The following is a 12842-nucleotide window of genomic DNA, read 5'->3' as shown; positions in this document are numbered from 1 at the left end:
AATACTTGCATTTGTCTGCATTTCATTTAATTGCTCAAAATAGATTTCAACAAACCCATACCTTCTCCTACATATTCTATAACAAATTCTCCTTTCTTTATTTCGTCCTCGGCTATCAATCCAAAGCCACATTTCACTGTCTAGAATAATATAACAGTCTTTTAGGGAATTGTTGGCAAGTGAAAAAATACATTCCAATTAAAAGGTTTTATTAAACAATTAAATATATACACCACTTCACATGAAATCTAGAGAACGGTCATTAAATAATAATGTTTGGCTATACGACAAAAAACATCAAACATGAAACAACTTGCTTAGATTCTATGTGGACTTATTAACACATAAAAGCAAACTTTCCTCCTTGCATTTATTTTTTCCAATTGTGAAGTATTCAATGTTGAAGTATTGCTTGTATTGTGCATGAAGAATGAAGATACTGGCTCACAAGATAAAGGATTTGCGATGGTTTAAGGTACAGGATATTGCGCACAAAACGTGACTATAGGTTGGATATTTTGCTAACATGCAGATTAATTTAAGGGCCAGCTCAAATATGAAGTACAGAGATAAGTAATGGTGTTCCTAAGATATCTCTGAATTATATATAGTTCCAGACAGATTCGGCATGCATGTATAGGATGTAGCCAAATATGATAGGTCAAGAACATTTTCCTCTGTTTGTATCCGCTAAGGTGTTCCTAAACACAAATTAGGTCGCATACGGACCTAGAACCAGCCGAGGAATCTGAAAAGAACTAGCCATATGTTGTGGAAGGCGCTGGTCGCTGATGATCTAGTTAATTAGGCCAGCACAACTACAATCTTCCTACATGAAACAACACATGCATACACAAGAAAAGAAAAAAAAAATCTCTTTGTGTATATTCCTTCTCTCCTTCGCTAGATTCATACAGAGGAGAGCGCGCTGTCCCCCAGGGAGATGTTAGCACAATGCTGTCGTGAGCCGGCCCACCATGGGAGACTTCCACCACCGTTTGGGTTTATCCGGCTTCGGTCTCGACTCTCGACCAATTGATTGTACTTGGTGGCTAGCTGCTCATGAGTCATGACCACGTCACTCGTACTGCAGCTCTGCTTTAGTTGACCATGCCGCTTAGCTGCTTCCTCGACGCTGGCGTTGCACGCCATGCCATTGCCCAACTCCACGAAATGTCGACAAGAGGGGCTTCATCGTCGATGATGGCTGTAGCAGGGAGGATTTTCCCAGATGATCCTGACAAAACTTGTATGTTACTTATGCTTCCTTTTCATGCTAACAACGTATTTATTTACCTGTGCTAGACCCATAGCAACGCACGGGCATTTTACTAGTACTTTCTCCGTCCCAAAATAAGTGACTCAACTTTGTACAAGATTTAGTACAAAATTAGTGCAAAGTTGAGTCACTTATTTTAGGACGGAGGGTGTATATAATAAAGATTCCTACTTTTATGTTCTTTTTGGGTTGATTTTTAAAGGGGTCTAGTGGAAATGGGACATGTACGGTTTAGCCCAATATACTAATGACGGCCCATTAGCCTCCCCCGTCCCTGTAGGTTTAAATCCCCTCCCCCGCCCCCCTAGGTTTCATCACCCCTGCTCCGCGTTTGACGGTGCTGCCGCCGCCATGTCCACACCGGTGGATCGAGCTCGCCAGTGGGAGGACGGACGCAAATCAACTCGGATCAGGTACGCAGAACAGACATCGCCATGAATCGTTGCGACCTTCCTCTCCCTTCTTCACACGATCCCCTGAGACCACTTCTCCATCTCTGTGTGCAGGTCATCCTCTTCTCCTCCCAGCGGCAGCGAGACGGCGGCCGAGAGACTCACCGACGACCTCCTAGTCGAGATACTCTCGCGCGTGCCCGCCAGGTCGCTCTGCCGCTTCAAGTGCGTCTCCAAGCACTGGCTCGGCCTCATCAACGACCGCACCTACCGCCGGAAGCTCCCCCGGACCCTGACCGGCTTCTTCTTCAGGGGCACCACGGAGGAGCAATTGGTACATCCAGCTCTTCATTTCACTAAGTTATCCGGGAGCCGTGGTCGCACCAGTCTCACCTTCCTGCCCTACGGCCGGAACGCCTTTCTTTTGGACTGCTGCAATGGCCTCCTTCTCTACGGCGTATCTGCCTATGGTGGCAAGCGCCATTACGTCGTGTGCAATCCTGCCACGGAGGAATGGACTGAGTTGCCGCATTGCGACCATGCTGGCTGGGTGGGTATTGTGCACTTAGGTTTTGATCCAGCCGTGTCCCCCCACTTCCATGTGTTTTTGTTGACGGACGAACTAAATGGATTTGGTCTCCCGGGAGTGGACGTCTGTTCATATGTCTATTCATCAGAAACCGGGAGGTGGGTTCATAAGGAGAAGAAATGGTACTGGGATATTGATCTCGTTCGTGTTCACTCAGCTGCATATCTTAATGGTAGTCTGCATTTTTTCGCCGATGTCAATCACTCTACCCTGTGTCTAGCTGCCGACAAGGAGGCGGGAACAATGATATACTCTCGTGTTCCTACTCTGAATGATGGTTTTATGCAGCAGTCACAGGGCTGCTTGTATTATGCTGGTTTTGAAAGAGATGAAAATGATGATCAGGTTGTTCGACTGCTAGTTTATATTCTCAAAGACTATAATAGTAAAGAATGGATAATGAAGCATAGCATTGAAAGTTCACTTCTATTTGGAGGGCGACATGATGTAGACATTGAGGAGGACTTTTGTTGGATTGCAATTCATCCGGAATGTAACTTGATCTTCTTCACGTTGGGCTGGGATAGAACGTTCATGTTCTATGATATGGATCGTCGGCAACTCAAAGTGATATGCAATCTTGAAAATGTCAATCCACCATATCTGCCATATGTGCCGCTGTATGAAGAGTTACAATCGTTACACAAGTGATGTCAATTATTCGTGCTATATTGCCTATGGAGCATCGGGTTTGGTACGTCTGCTTGCATTTGGTTTGGTCTGTGATTGAATGTTCTGATGTTTTATATGCTTGTAAGTTTGGAGCAATGGTGATTCGTTCTGGGCGCATTGTGGCTGATTTCTCTCAGATGGCTTATTCAAATGTTCAATGTACTTTCTATTGTATGTGCTTATTTGTTATACCAATGGTTCTAGACACCAGACGATATGATACACTTTGGCTGATTACATTGTCACTTCTTTTGGTGCTATTAACTTGGCTGATTCAAATAGGTTATGCTGTTAGCATAACATCACAGGCACAATGCTGTTGTTTATCAAATAGGAAATATTGTGGATCATAACATTCATCCTCTTGGTAGACAACTTTTAACATAAAACTGCTCCAGAAAACTAGGAAGTCATGGTCTTTGTGTTTGTGGATTTTGTTCACGTAGGTAGGTTTAAAGAGTTTAAAGTAAGCGATATCGCCACAGTGCACTTCCCATGTCAGTCATACTATAATGGTCCACATAAACTCCAGTCCAGAATTCTGATGTGTTAAATAAGAGAGGTAATTCAACTTACTGCTGTGGAATTTGCGTACCGGGATGATGTTCATCTTCCAGGACATTCGTGCTGAGAAGGTCATCATGGGAATTGATTGCCTTGAGCTGGAAAACCTTTGGAAAACTAGGTGCTGCTATCTTACCTGTTCTTATGCAAATTTAGCAGCTTAGTAGAGTGTGCCTGCTTGAATGATGAATCTCGTCCTCTCTCTGACTGGAGTGCCCTGATGCCTTCATGCTTTTAAGTTTGGAGCAATGGTGGTTCATTCCGCGGGGACTGTCGCTGATTTCCCTGAGACTAATTATTCAAAATATGTGCCTCGTGTGTGAATGCAATCCAGCCACAAGGTATTGGGTCGTGGTGCTGGCCTTCGGCTAGGCCACCGGAAAATGGCCATTCCGGGGGTATTGTCGCTGATTTCCCTGAGACTAGTTATTCAAAATCTGTGCCTCGTGTGTGAATGCAATCCAGCCACAAGGTATTGGGTTGTGGTGCTGGCCTTCGGCTAGGCCACCGGACAATGGCCATTCCACGGGTATTGTCGCTGATTTCTCTGAGACTAATTATTCAAAAACTGTGCCTCGTGTGTGAATGCAATCCAGCCACAAGGTATTGGGTCGTGGTGCTGGCCTTCGGCTAGGCCACCGGACAATGATCTCTGCCAATCCGTCCCGGCAAACGAACGTAAGACATGCCGAAGCCCGGAAAACTGACCGGAAGAAAAAGCGCGACCATTCGTCTAAGCATCGCCGGGGACTAAAACCATAACCTATCTACTAGCCAGAGCCAAGGCCACCAGGATTCCCCTCCTCGCCATCGACCGCCAGTGTGGCAGCCAAAGTGGAGACGTAGCCATAGGCTTGTCGGCGGAGGCAAGGGACAGAAGGTTTTGCCCTAATCGTCTTGCGAGACGGAAAAGAAAATTAAATTTGTTCTTGTTTCATCATAAACCCATTGCTATAGCTCATCTCATGGCATAATGCATTTTTGTTCAGGACTTTTATTCCGCGGCCACAAGGGAGATTGACAACAAGAATTTTTCTTGGAATTATCAAGAGAACTTAGAAGGTTTTTTTTACCTGTGTTAGCTCATTTTTGCGTGTGTCTGTGTGTGAAAAAGTAAGGCAACAAGCTGCTAATGCAGACCAGAGTGATGAATTGTCGAGAGAGCTTCATTGTTCAGCCCATTCGACGACCCACTGAGGGCCTGCTAGCAACAAAACCAAAGTCCCGAGCCCGCCATAGTTGTAGGCTTCAATCCCGTTCCTCCTCGCTCGACGGCACCACAGGCGCCATCTTCCGCCGCCATGTCCATGCCGGCGGATCACTCTCGCCCGCGGGAGTAAGTCCACTGTTGGAAATAAACCAAACCTAGTCGCGTACTAGTATGCTACAGCAGTGAATTAGGAGTAGTATAGCTATTAGCCGTGTCCTGTCCTGGTAGCACAAGTTGTAATCACTAATCAGCTCGTCTAGGTTATGTCATCCGAGTAGATGATGAAGTCCTTTGTCAAGTGGCGTTTGGTCTGCTCCCAGGTGTATATATAAAGTACATAAGTGCTGCAATTTTCTATGTATAGAACCCGTGGATTTGAGAAGAAATAAATGAAAAGAAGGGCGCGCCACGTGCCTTTGGCAAAGTTTTTCATGCGCGTGTGTTCTGCTACTTTGATGTGATCTTTCCTGAGGGTGAAAACCAACACGTGTTTCAAGTCGTATCCAGTACGCAGAGCAGCAGTATAAACCATCGCCAACTCCTTCACTGATCCCTTGGCCTGACCTCTCCTCTTTGTTTGTGCATATCTTCCTCTCCTCCCCATGGGGGCATGACGGCAGAGTGACTCGCCGACGACCTGCTTGTTGAGATACTCTCACGCGTCCCTGTGAGGTCGGTGTACCGCTTCAAGTGCGTCTCCAAGCACTGGCTCAGCCTTATCGACAACCCCAATAACCACAGGAAGCGCCCTCAAAAGTCTAGCTGGCTTCTTCTACACTAGGAGCGACAAAGGGGAGTTGTCTCTAGAAATAGAAGTTTGCTTCGCTAGTGTCTCGCGGAAAGCTGCCCTCCGATCGACACCTCTTTCACCTTTCTTCCCAGCCACGGGCGCATCGATCTACTCGACTGCTGCAATGACCTCCTTCTATGTCACTGTTGTGATGTCTCCGCTCTGGGTGATGAGTTCTGTTACACCGTGTGCAACCCTGTCACAAAGGAGTGGATTTTGTTGCCCGATCGTAGCTATGTTAGCAAGGTGGGCATAGTGCGTCTGGGTTTTGACACGGAGGAGGAAACATGAGTGAATATCGGTATCCCTGGTCATCTATATGATGGTTTTATTCGGCAGTCATAGGGTCGCCTGCATTATGCCAATTTTGAGAAAGACCAACATTGTGATGTGGTTCGACTAGTTGTCTATGTTCTCAAGGACTATGACAGCAAACAATGGATATTGAAGCATCGTGCTGAAACTTCATACTTACTTGGAGGGACAAATGTTACTGATTCCTATCAGATTGCTATCCATCCGGTTGATTCCCGTTGGATTGCATTTCATCCGGAATGTAACTTGATCTTCTTCACTGTGGGGTCACCTTCCACATTAATGTGCTACGATATGGTATGGATCATCGACAAGTCAAAGTGGTCTGCCGTATGCGCCTTGGTATGCTAATATTTCAGCCGCGTCTCCCATATGTGCCATTGTATGCAGATTTATCACTTTTCACCGCACACATGATCTCAATATGAAACTGTTGTTGTCTTTATAAGAAGTGGGTCTATTATAGGAATGGATTGTTCATGCACTACTGGAAATTTCGTATACGCCGGGTGTCATGGTCTTCGCTGAGAGCCAAACCACGGACACTCGGCAAAGTAAGAGACGCCGAGTGTGACTCTCGGCAAAGGGAGCATCTCGGCAAACACGTGTTAATGCCGAGGGCAAAGTGGCCACCACGCGGCAAAGTTCTGCCACGTGGCACATACGGCGGCAAATAACGGCACGTTCACGGTTGCAACTCTTTGCCGAGGGTGGCTCTCGGCAAAGATTTAGTCCCACCTCGCCTACCGACAAGCAGAAAGATCTGTTTAAATAGTTCAATAGTCCAATCGCACTAAGCTTCGGTCCTCAGTATTAAGAATATGTATTGTCACTATAAATCTTCATGTTCCGGACAGAGGAAATTCATATTGATAGTTTGTATTCTAAAGAATGGATGCTGGTGTTTTTTATAAATTTATGATTGAACCACACCTTTACCGAGAGCAGCTCTCGGCAGAGTAAGAGTTAGCGAGAGGAGCTCTCGGTAAAGACAAGCAACATGACCTCTTTAAATAGTCGGATAATCCAGATGCAGCAACATGACCTATTTAATTAGGCGAAAGTACCTCGGTGGTATACAATTATGAATATGTATTAATTTTATGATCCAACAGTACCTGTACCGAGAGCTCCTCCTGGGAAAGGAACAATTGCTGAGAGTAGCTCTCGGTAAAGATAAGGCTACCATCAAAGTTTAGTCCCACCTCGCCTAGAGACAAGCAACATAACATGTTTAAATAGTGGGATAGTCCAGATGCAGTAAGCTTCAGTATTCATTACACTCTTATTAAGGAGATGAACTATCACTATGAATGTTCACCTATTTCGGGCAGAGAAGATTCAAAGTGATAGGTCACCTTCTTAATGGTGGATGCGGGTGTTTTTTGTTAATTCAACTATTATTTTCCTCTGAGGCCGCTTGTAAACCGCACCGTCTCCAAGCTAGTCTCAGGGTATCGAGAGGGAACATGTCTGGTTTGTGCAGGAAGTGTGGATCATATTGCTCCATTGGCCTCGAAACTTCTCGTGCTCTAAAAGGGGGCAACTGCATGACACGTGCCACGCCCCTGCATTTTTCAGGCACTCGTGCAATATTGGAGAATTTTATTGCTCTGCTAGTGTTTCATCGCCGGAAATTGCGGATCAGCAAGGCGGCACAAGAAAATCATGCCCGGTAGTGGCATAGGAAATCCTTTGAGATGTCCTTGTGTCATGTCTAGGCCTAGCACAAATGAGGGATGGGCATGCCCTGCCATCGGGTTACCGAAATTACCTCGGTGTCATTCCTGATGCAACCGTTGGAATCCTCGGAAAATCGTACGATGGTAGGATTGCTCAGGATCTGGCACGATGTCATCACATGGCCCCTGTAGGGGGTGGTAAAAGTTTGGTCGCATTTCGAGTAAGTCTCCCTTGAGGCCGCTTGTAAACCTCACCATCTCCGAGTAAACTGCACCATCTCCGAACTAGTCTCTGGGTATCGAGAGGGAACGTGTCCAGTTTGTGCAGGAAGTGCGGGTCCTGTTGCTCCGTTGGCCTTGAATATTCTCATGCTCTAAAAGGGGGCAACTGGATGACACGTGCCATGCCCCCGCATTTTTCGGGCACGTGTGCAATATTCGAGAAATTTATTGCTCTGCTAGGGTTTCATTGCCGGAAATTGCAGACCAGCAAGGCGACACATGCAATCATGCCCGGTAGCGGCATGGCAAATCCTCTGTGATGTCCTTGTGGCATGCCTAGGCCTTCAACAGACGAGGGAGCACTACTAGGGAAAAGCCTAGCAGCAGCGCAGGTTTTCGGCCTTTTAGTAGCGCGGGGGCCGGCACTACTAATAAGGCACTACAGCTAACGTATAGCAGTAGCGCTGGTCCACCCGCGCTACTACTACACAAGTGTTGCAGCAGCGCGCTTAAAGGAACCTCGCTGCTGCTAATAGCTATAGCGCGCTTCCCCTGCGCGCGCTACTGCTACAACCGCGCTGCTGCTAACTTTTCTCCACTCGCTACTGCTAATTTTAGTATTTTTTTTGTTTTTTCGGCATATTTGTTTTGTATTTGAACAGGCTTTATAGAAGAATCTTTAGCACATACAAATGTCATCATGATACACATCCAAATGCCTGCGAGACCACAAATGTAATCATAGCATATACATACAAATAGTCTCGTCATAATCATCATCCAACACAAAGTGGTATCATCTTGAAAATAGCGATACATGCAAGTCTCGAATACTTGCAACTACAACGTCATCCATCTAAACAAAGGTATACGCGAGAAGAGCTATCACTATGAGTGAGAGCGGAACTATGCAGTACATGAGATGGCGGTCACAAGTCCTCTCTCGCGCTAGCGTGAACCTCAAGTAACTAGCTTCTCCTTCTTGTCTGCTTTTGAAGCCTTTATGGCTGGCGTCCGAGAACCCATTCACTTGCGCCTGACACTCATGCCACTCGTTGTACACCCCCGGAACCTTCCCTTTGTACACGACATAGCAGTTCCATCTCGCCATCAAGAAACTAGGTACCTGTTAGAGATGCATGTTCATGAAGAGGATGTACAATCATATATATGCAACAAAATATACTAGAGAACACCGAAAAAGAAAGGGTTAGCAACTAGATGAAACTAGGGATCGTGGACATCACAAAGTTGCATCGCTACAAATAGTATACATTTTCAACCGACACATATCATCATCATCGGCATCATAAATCACTAGAAGTTCCATCCTTCCATATCATCGAGGATGGACCCTAGCTTCTTGAACGGCGTGAGGTCTAGACGTTGCATGCCTATGCGAGTTCGGACGTCAGCTCGCGATATAGGGCCGTGGTGGAACATCCCCTTCTCATCGACGACTTCTTTCATGATGATCGTCGCAATGTCGCTTTGGATGCAAAAGAAGTCATCTCTAAGTTTATAATCCGCTTCTCCATGAGATTCTAGCCACTTGTGGATATGATCATCATTTCTGCTTCTCATGCGAAGCTTTTGGTGATCCGTGTTGAACTGAATCATGAGATGGAGGATGTAGAATCCATCCTTCTTGCTTGATTTTGGGACTTGGATGCAGGAGAAGTTAGTTTTATGCGCGAAACCCATCTTCTTGTTCCTTTGTTTCCTGATCTGCATGTGGCCACCTCTAAAGCTGAAGCCTTGGAGAGCATCATCTAGAATATTCATTATGTGGGTGTAGTCTTTTTTCTCGTAGTCTCTGGAAGGGTCAAAATACACGGCGTGGGAGACTTGCGGATAAAGAACGATAAGGACGGCGCACCCGTTGCTGCGGGGAAAAGACACCTCAAATTATTCCCCATAGAGAGAGAAGGAATGATTGAAATGTATGAAAGGGTTGTTCGAAACTGACTTACTTTGGATGATAAGGCACGAGGACAATTTCGGCATGACCTTTGCTAAAAAAATGGACATATCGAGCGCCTGAAATTCACTGGAACGGAAATGAATCAACATTCTGGCGTAACATAGGCAACTCGGATCATTTACCAAAACATGACATGTCCAAAACATGACATATCCACATATCACATGTCCAGTTCAAATTTGCATATAAATTCAGCAAATTTTGAAACCTATCTAAATTCATAACTAAATAGATAACCTAATTAACATAAACTAAACCTAAGTAAATTAACCCTAGCTAGCAGAGAGAGAGAGGGGGTGGTTTACAGAGGGTGCAAGGCGAGGAGGCAGGCCCGACGACGGCCGAGGTTGGGAGGGGAGGAAGCAGAGGAGGGAGGCGAGGGCCGACGGGTCGGGGGCGAGCGCCGGCGCCGGGGGCGAGCGCGCCTGGGTCGGGGGCGGCGGGGTCGGGGGCGAGCGCGCCGGGGTTGGGCGCGGCGGGGTCGGGGGCGGCAGGGTCGGAGGCGAGCGCGCCAGGGTCGGGAGCGAGCGCGCGGAGGTCGGGGGCGGGCGTGGCGGTGCAAGGCGCTAATTCGATTGTTCCATCGTTGAATGGGTGTGTTACCACAAGGTTGACGTGCCCACACTTTCTTAACAAGGTCATGAAATCCCTCTCTAGTGAGCCATCCCAGTTCAAATTTAAACTGGTGACGGTTAGAACTTGGGATTGGTTGTGCAAAATTGGTTAGCAAAGGAGCGTGATCCGATATGGCCTCAATACGTTCTAGAGCCCGAACCGATGCTAGGGGATATTTATATTCCCAGTCGGTGGTAACTAGCACTCGGTCAATTTTTTTTCAAATGTTGGCACTGATCGGTTATTGGCCCAGGTATACTGACGACAAGACATCGTGATCTCCCTCAGATCCAGGCTATCAATAACAGCATTAAAGAGGAAAGGTCACCTAGTATCTAACCGGTCATTGTTTTTTTCCTGCTGATATCGATGTATATTAAAATCCCCCCCAATTAACATGGGGTGGGGATTGTCTCGATAGGTATTAACAAGTTCTTTTAGAAATGCAGACTTAAACCTCCTCTTGAGCAGCGCCATATATAGCCACCAAATTCCAAAGGAAGTTGTCGGACTTGTTTCGAATGTCGAATTTGATATGATAATCCCCCTTTGACGTGGACAATAGTTGCAAGTAAGTAGAGCAATATTCCACCGGACCTCCCGGTTGGCGGCAATACGTGCCATTCGTAATCAAAACCACTTGAAAAGTGGTCGAGAGTACGTGTTGGAAAATCACGTTTGCCCGACTCAGTGGTAGCTTCAGAGTCCAACGCATGATCCTTTACACAATCGGCAATGTGTTTGTGTTTAGTCAAGTCACCAAGACCTCTGCTATTCCAAAACATGCCTCTCATGCTGAACCATTTTTTTTTGTTTAGAGACCTTTGCCTTCTTAGAAGAGCGCCCTCTTTTCTTTGATGAGTTATACTTGTTCTTGCGCACTGACGCGACAAGCTCACAAAGCGTAGTGTCGCATACAGTATCGTCAAGGTCTACTTCAGTCGTGTCTTTAAATAAATGAGAGAGAAGCTTGCCTTCGTGATTGGCATCAACATCCTCATCCACCTCATCTGACACGAGAGGGTCAACAAAAGTCGACAATTTAGGAGCAACCGTAAATCGGTCGAACTCCACTTGTTTAAGAGCCTTAACCGAAAAATCTACCTCTTTCTCATTATGTCCTAGTGACACTCCAAGTCTAGTGATATTTGAAGAAACTTTGGATTTATCAAAAGACATAAACTATTTGCGAGAAGGGGTACCTTCGAAGTCGAGGTTGCGGATAGCCATCCTACGCATGGCCTTCACCATAGAGTCCTCATCTGTTGCTGCAGAACCGTCAGTCCCGACGTAATGACGCCCGCTGCGCCTCAGCGGAGAAGGAGAAACATGGGCCACCAAGCCCATCTCGGCGCCTCCGAGAGGCGGAGTAGTCTGCTGCGGCGATGAAGAAGACATCCCGGCGACCCCGATAGGCGGAGTAGACTGCTGTGGCGATGAAGAAGAATATCGTATGGGCTGCTCCTCAACATCCTCGAGTCCGGATGCTGACGCCCCCCCTCGGTGACAGAGGAGTAGATGACAGCGCTCGTAGTTGCTCCATGGCCGACTCCTGGTCAGCTCGAACGACCGGGGAGAAGATCACTCCCCGACGAGTCAGAAAAGCGGGTGCTGGCGATGGTGGCGGTGATGTAGCCCTCGCAATCGCCCCCGCAGGTGCCACCCCCTAGTGGCCATGTGTAACACCCCGGATATGATTTACCTAATATGTAATCCAACTCTTACCGTTTCCGGCGTTAAGTTATTTTATTTCCTCGGGTTCGGGTTTTTTGTCTCCGTGTGTTGTTGTCGTTGTCATGCATCTCATATCATGTCATCATGTGCATTGCATTTGCATACGTGTTCGTCTCATGCATCTGAGCATTTTCCCCGTTGTCCGTTTTGCATTCCGGCGCTCCGTTCTCCTCCGGTGGTCATTTCTACCTTTCTTTCGTGTGTGGGGGTTAAACATTTCCGGATTGTACCGAGACTTGCCAAGCGGCCTTGGTTTACTACCGGTAGACCGCCTGTCAAGTTTCGTACCATTTGGACTTCGTTTGATGCTCCAACGGTTAACCGAGGGACCAAGAAGGCCTCGTGTGTGTTGCAGTCCAACACCCCTCCAATTTGGCCCAAAACCCACCAAAACCCTCTCCATCATCTAGAACGTTCGATCACGATCGCGTGGCCAAAAACCACACCTCAGTTGGACACTCCTAGCCCCATCTATGCCTATAAATAGCCCCTCCTCCGAAATCCTGGATTCCCCTCGTCTCCTACCCTAAAAAAAATCTACCGCGCCGCGCCGGACACGTCCGTGCCGGCCGGACAAGTCGCCGCTGCCGCCCGCGACGTATCAGGGCATGCCACGTGCCGGCTCCAGCCTCTGCCGCCGCCGAGGCCCGCCGGCCCGAAGCCGGCCATCTCCCCGCGCAAACCGGGCCGTGCCCCGCGCTCGCTAGCGTCGCCGCCTCCTTCGGCGCCGGCCGCCCGACGCCGCCGCGTCCTTCGCCGCTCCGCCGCGGTTCCTCTACTCCGGTGTGCCGCCC

The 12842-nt window shown here is 47.5% G+C and overlaps 1 protein-coding gene and 1 pseudogene across 2 annotated transcripts; one reads left to right on the top strand and one right to left on the bottom strand.

The window, feature by feature from the left end:
* LOC125519249 (histone-lysine N-methyltransferase ASHH3-like) overlaps positions 1-1152 on the bottom strand; it is a 36433-nt pseudogene extending 35281 nt beyond the window's left edge.
* A 459-nt stretch (positions 1153-1611) lies between these two features.
* LOC147961073 (F-box protein At5g07610-like) lies at positions 1612-2911 on the top strand. Of its 2 annotated transcripts, none has more exons than XM_087536059.1 (2): positions 1612-1692; positions 1786-2911. In XM_087536059.1, the coding sequence occupies exons 1-2, from the start codon at positions 1631-1633 to the stop codon at positions 2909-2911; spliced, it is 1188 nt and encodes a 395-aa protein (XP_087392185.1). In that variant the 5' UTR covers positions 1612-1630. The 2 variants fall into 2 exon arrangements, with proteins under 2 accessions (XP_087392185.1, XP_087392186.1); XM_087536060.1 differs by having other exon boundaries at positions 1631-1679; positions 1785-2911.
* Positions 2912-12842: the final 9931 nt, after the last annotated feature.

Source organism: Triticum urartu, chromosome 7A (assembly GCF_056163025.1).
Source record: "Triticum urartu cultivar PI428250 chromosome 7A, HENAU_Tu73, whole genome shotgun sequence".
Lineage (NCBI taxonomy): Eukaryota > Viridiplantae > Streptophyta > Magnoliopsida > Poales > Poaceae > Triticum > Triticum urartu.
The sequence above is the reverse complement of the archived record's forward strand: the minus strand, read 5'-3'. Positions and strand labels throughout refer to the sequence as shown.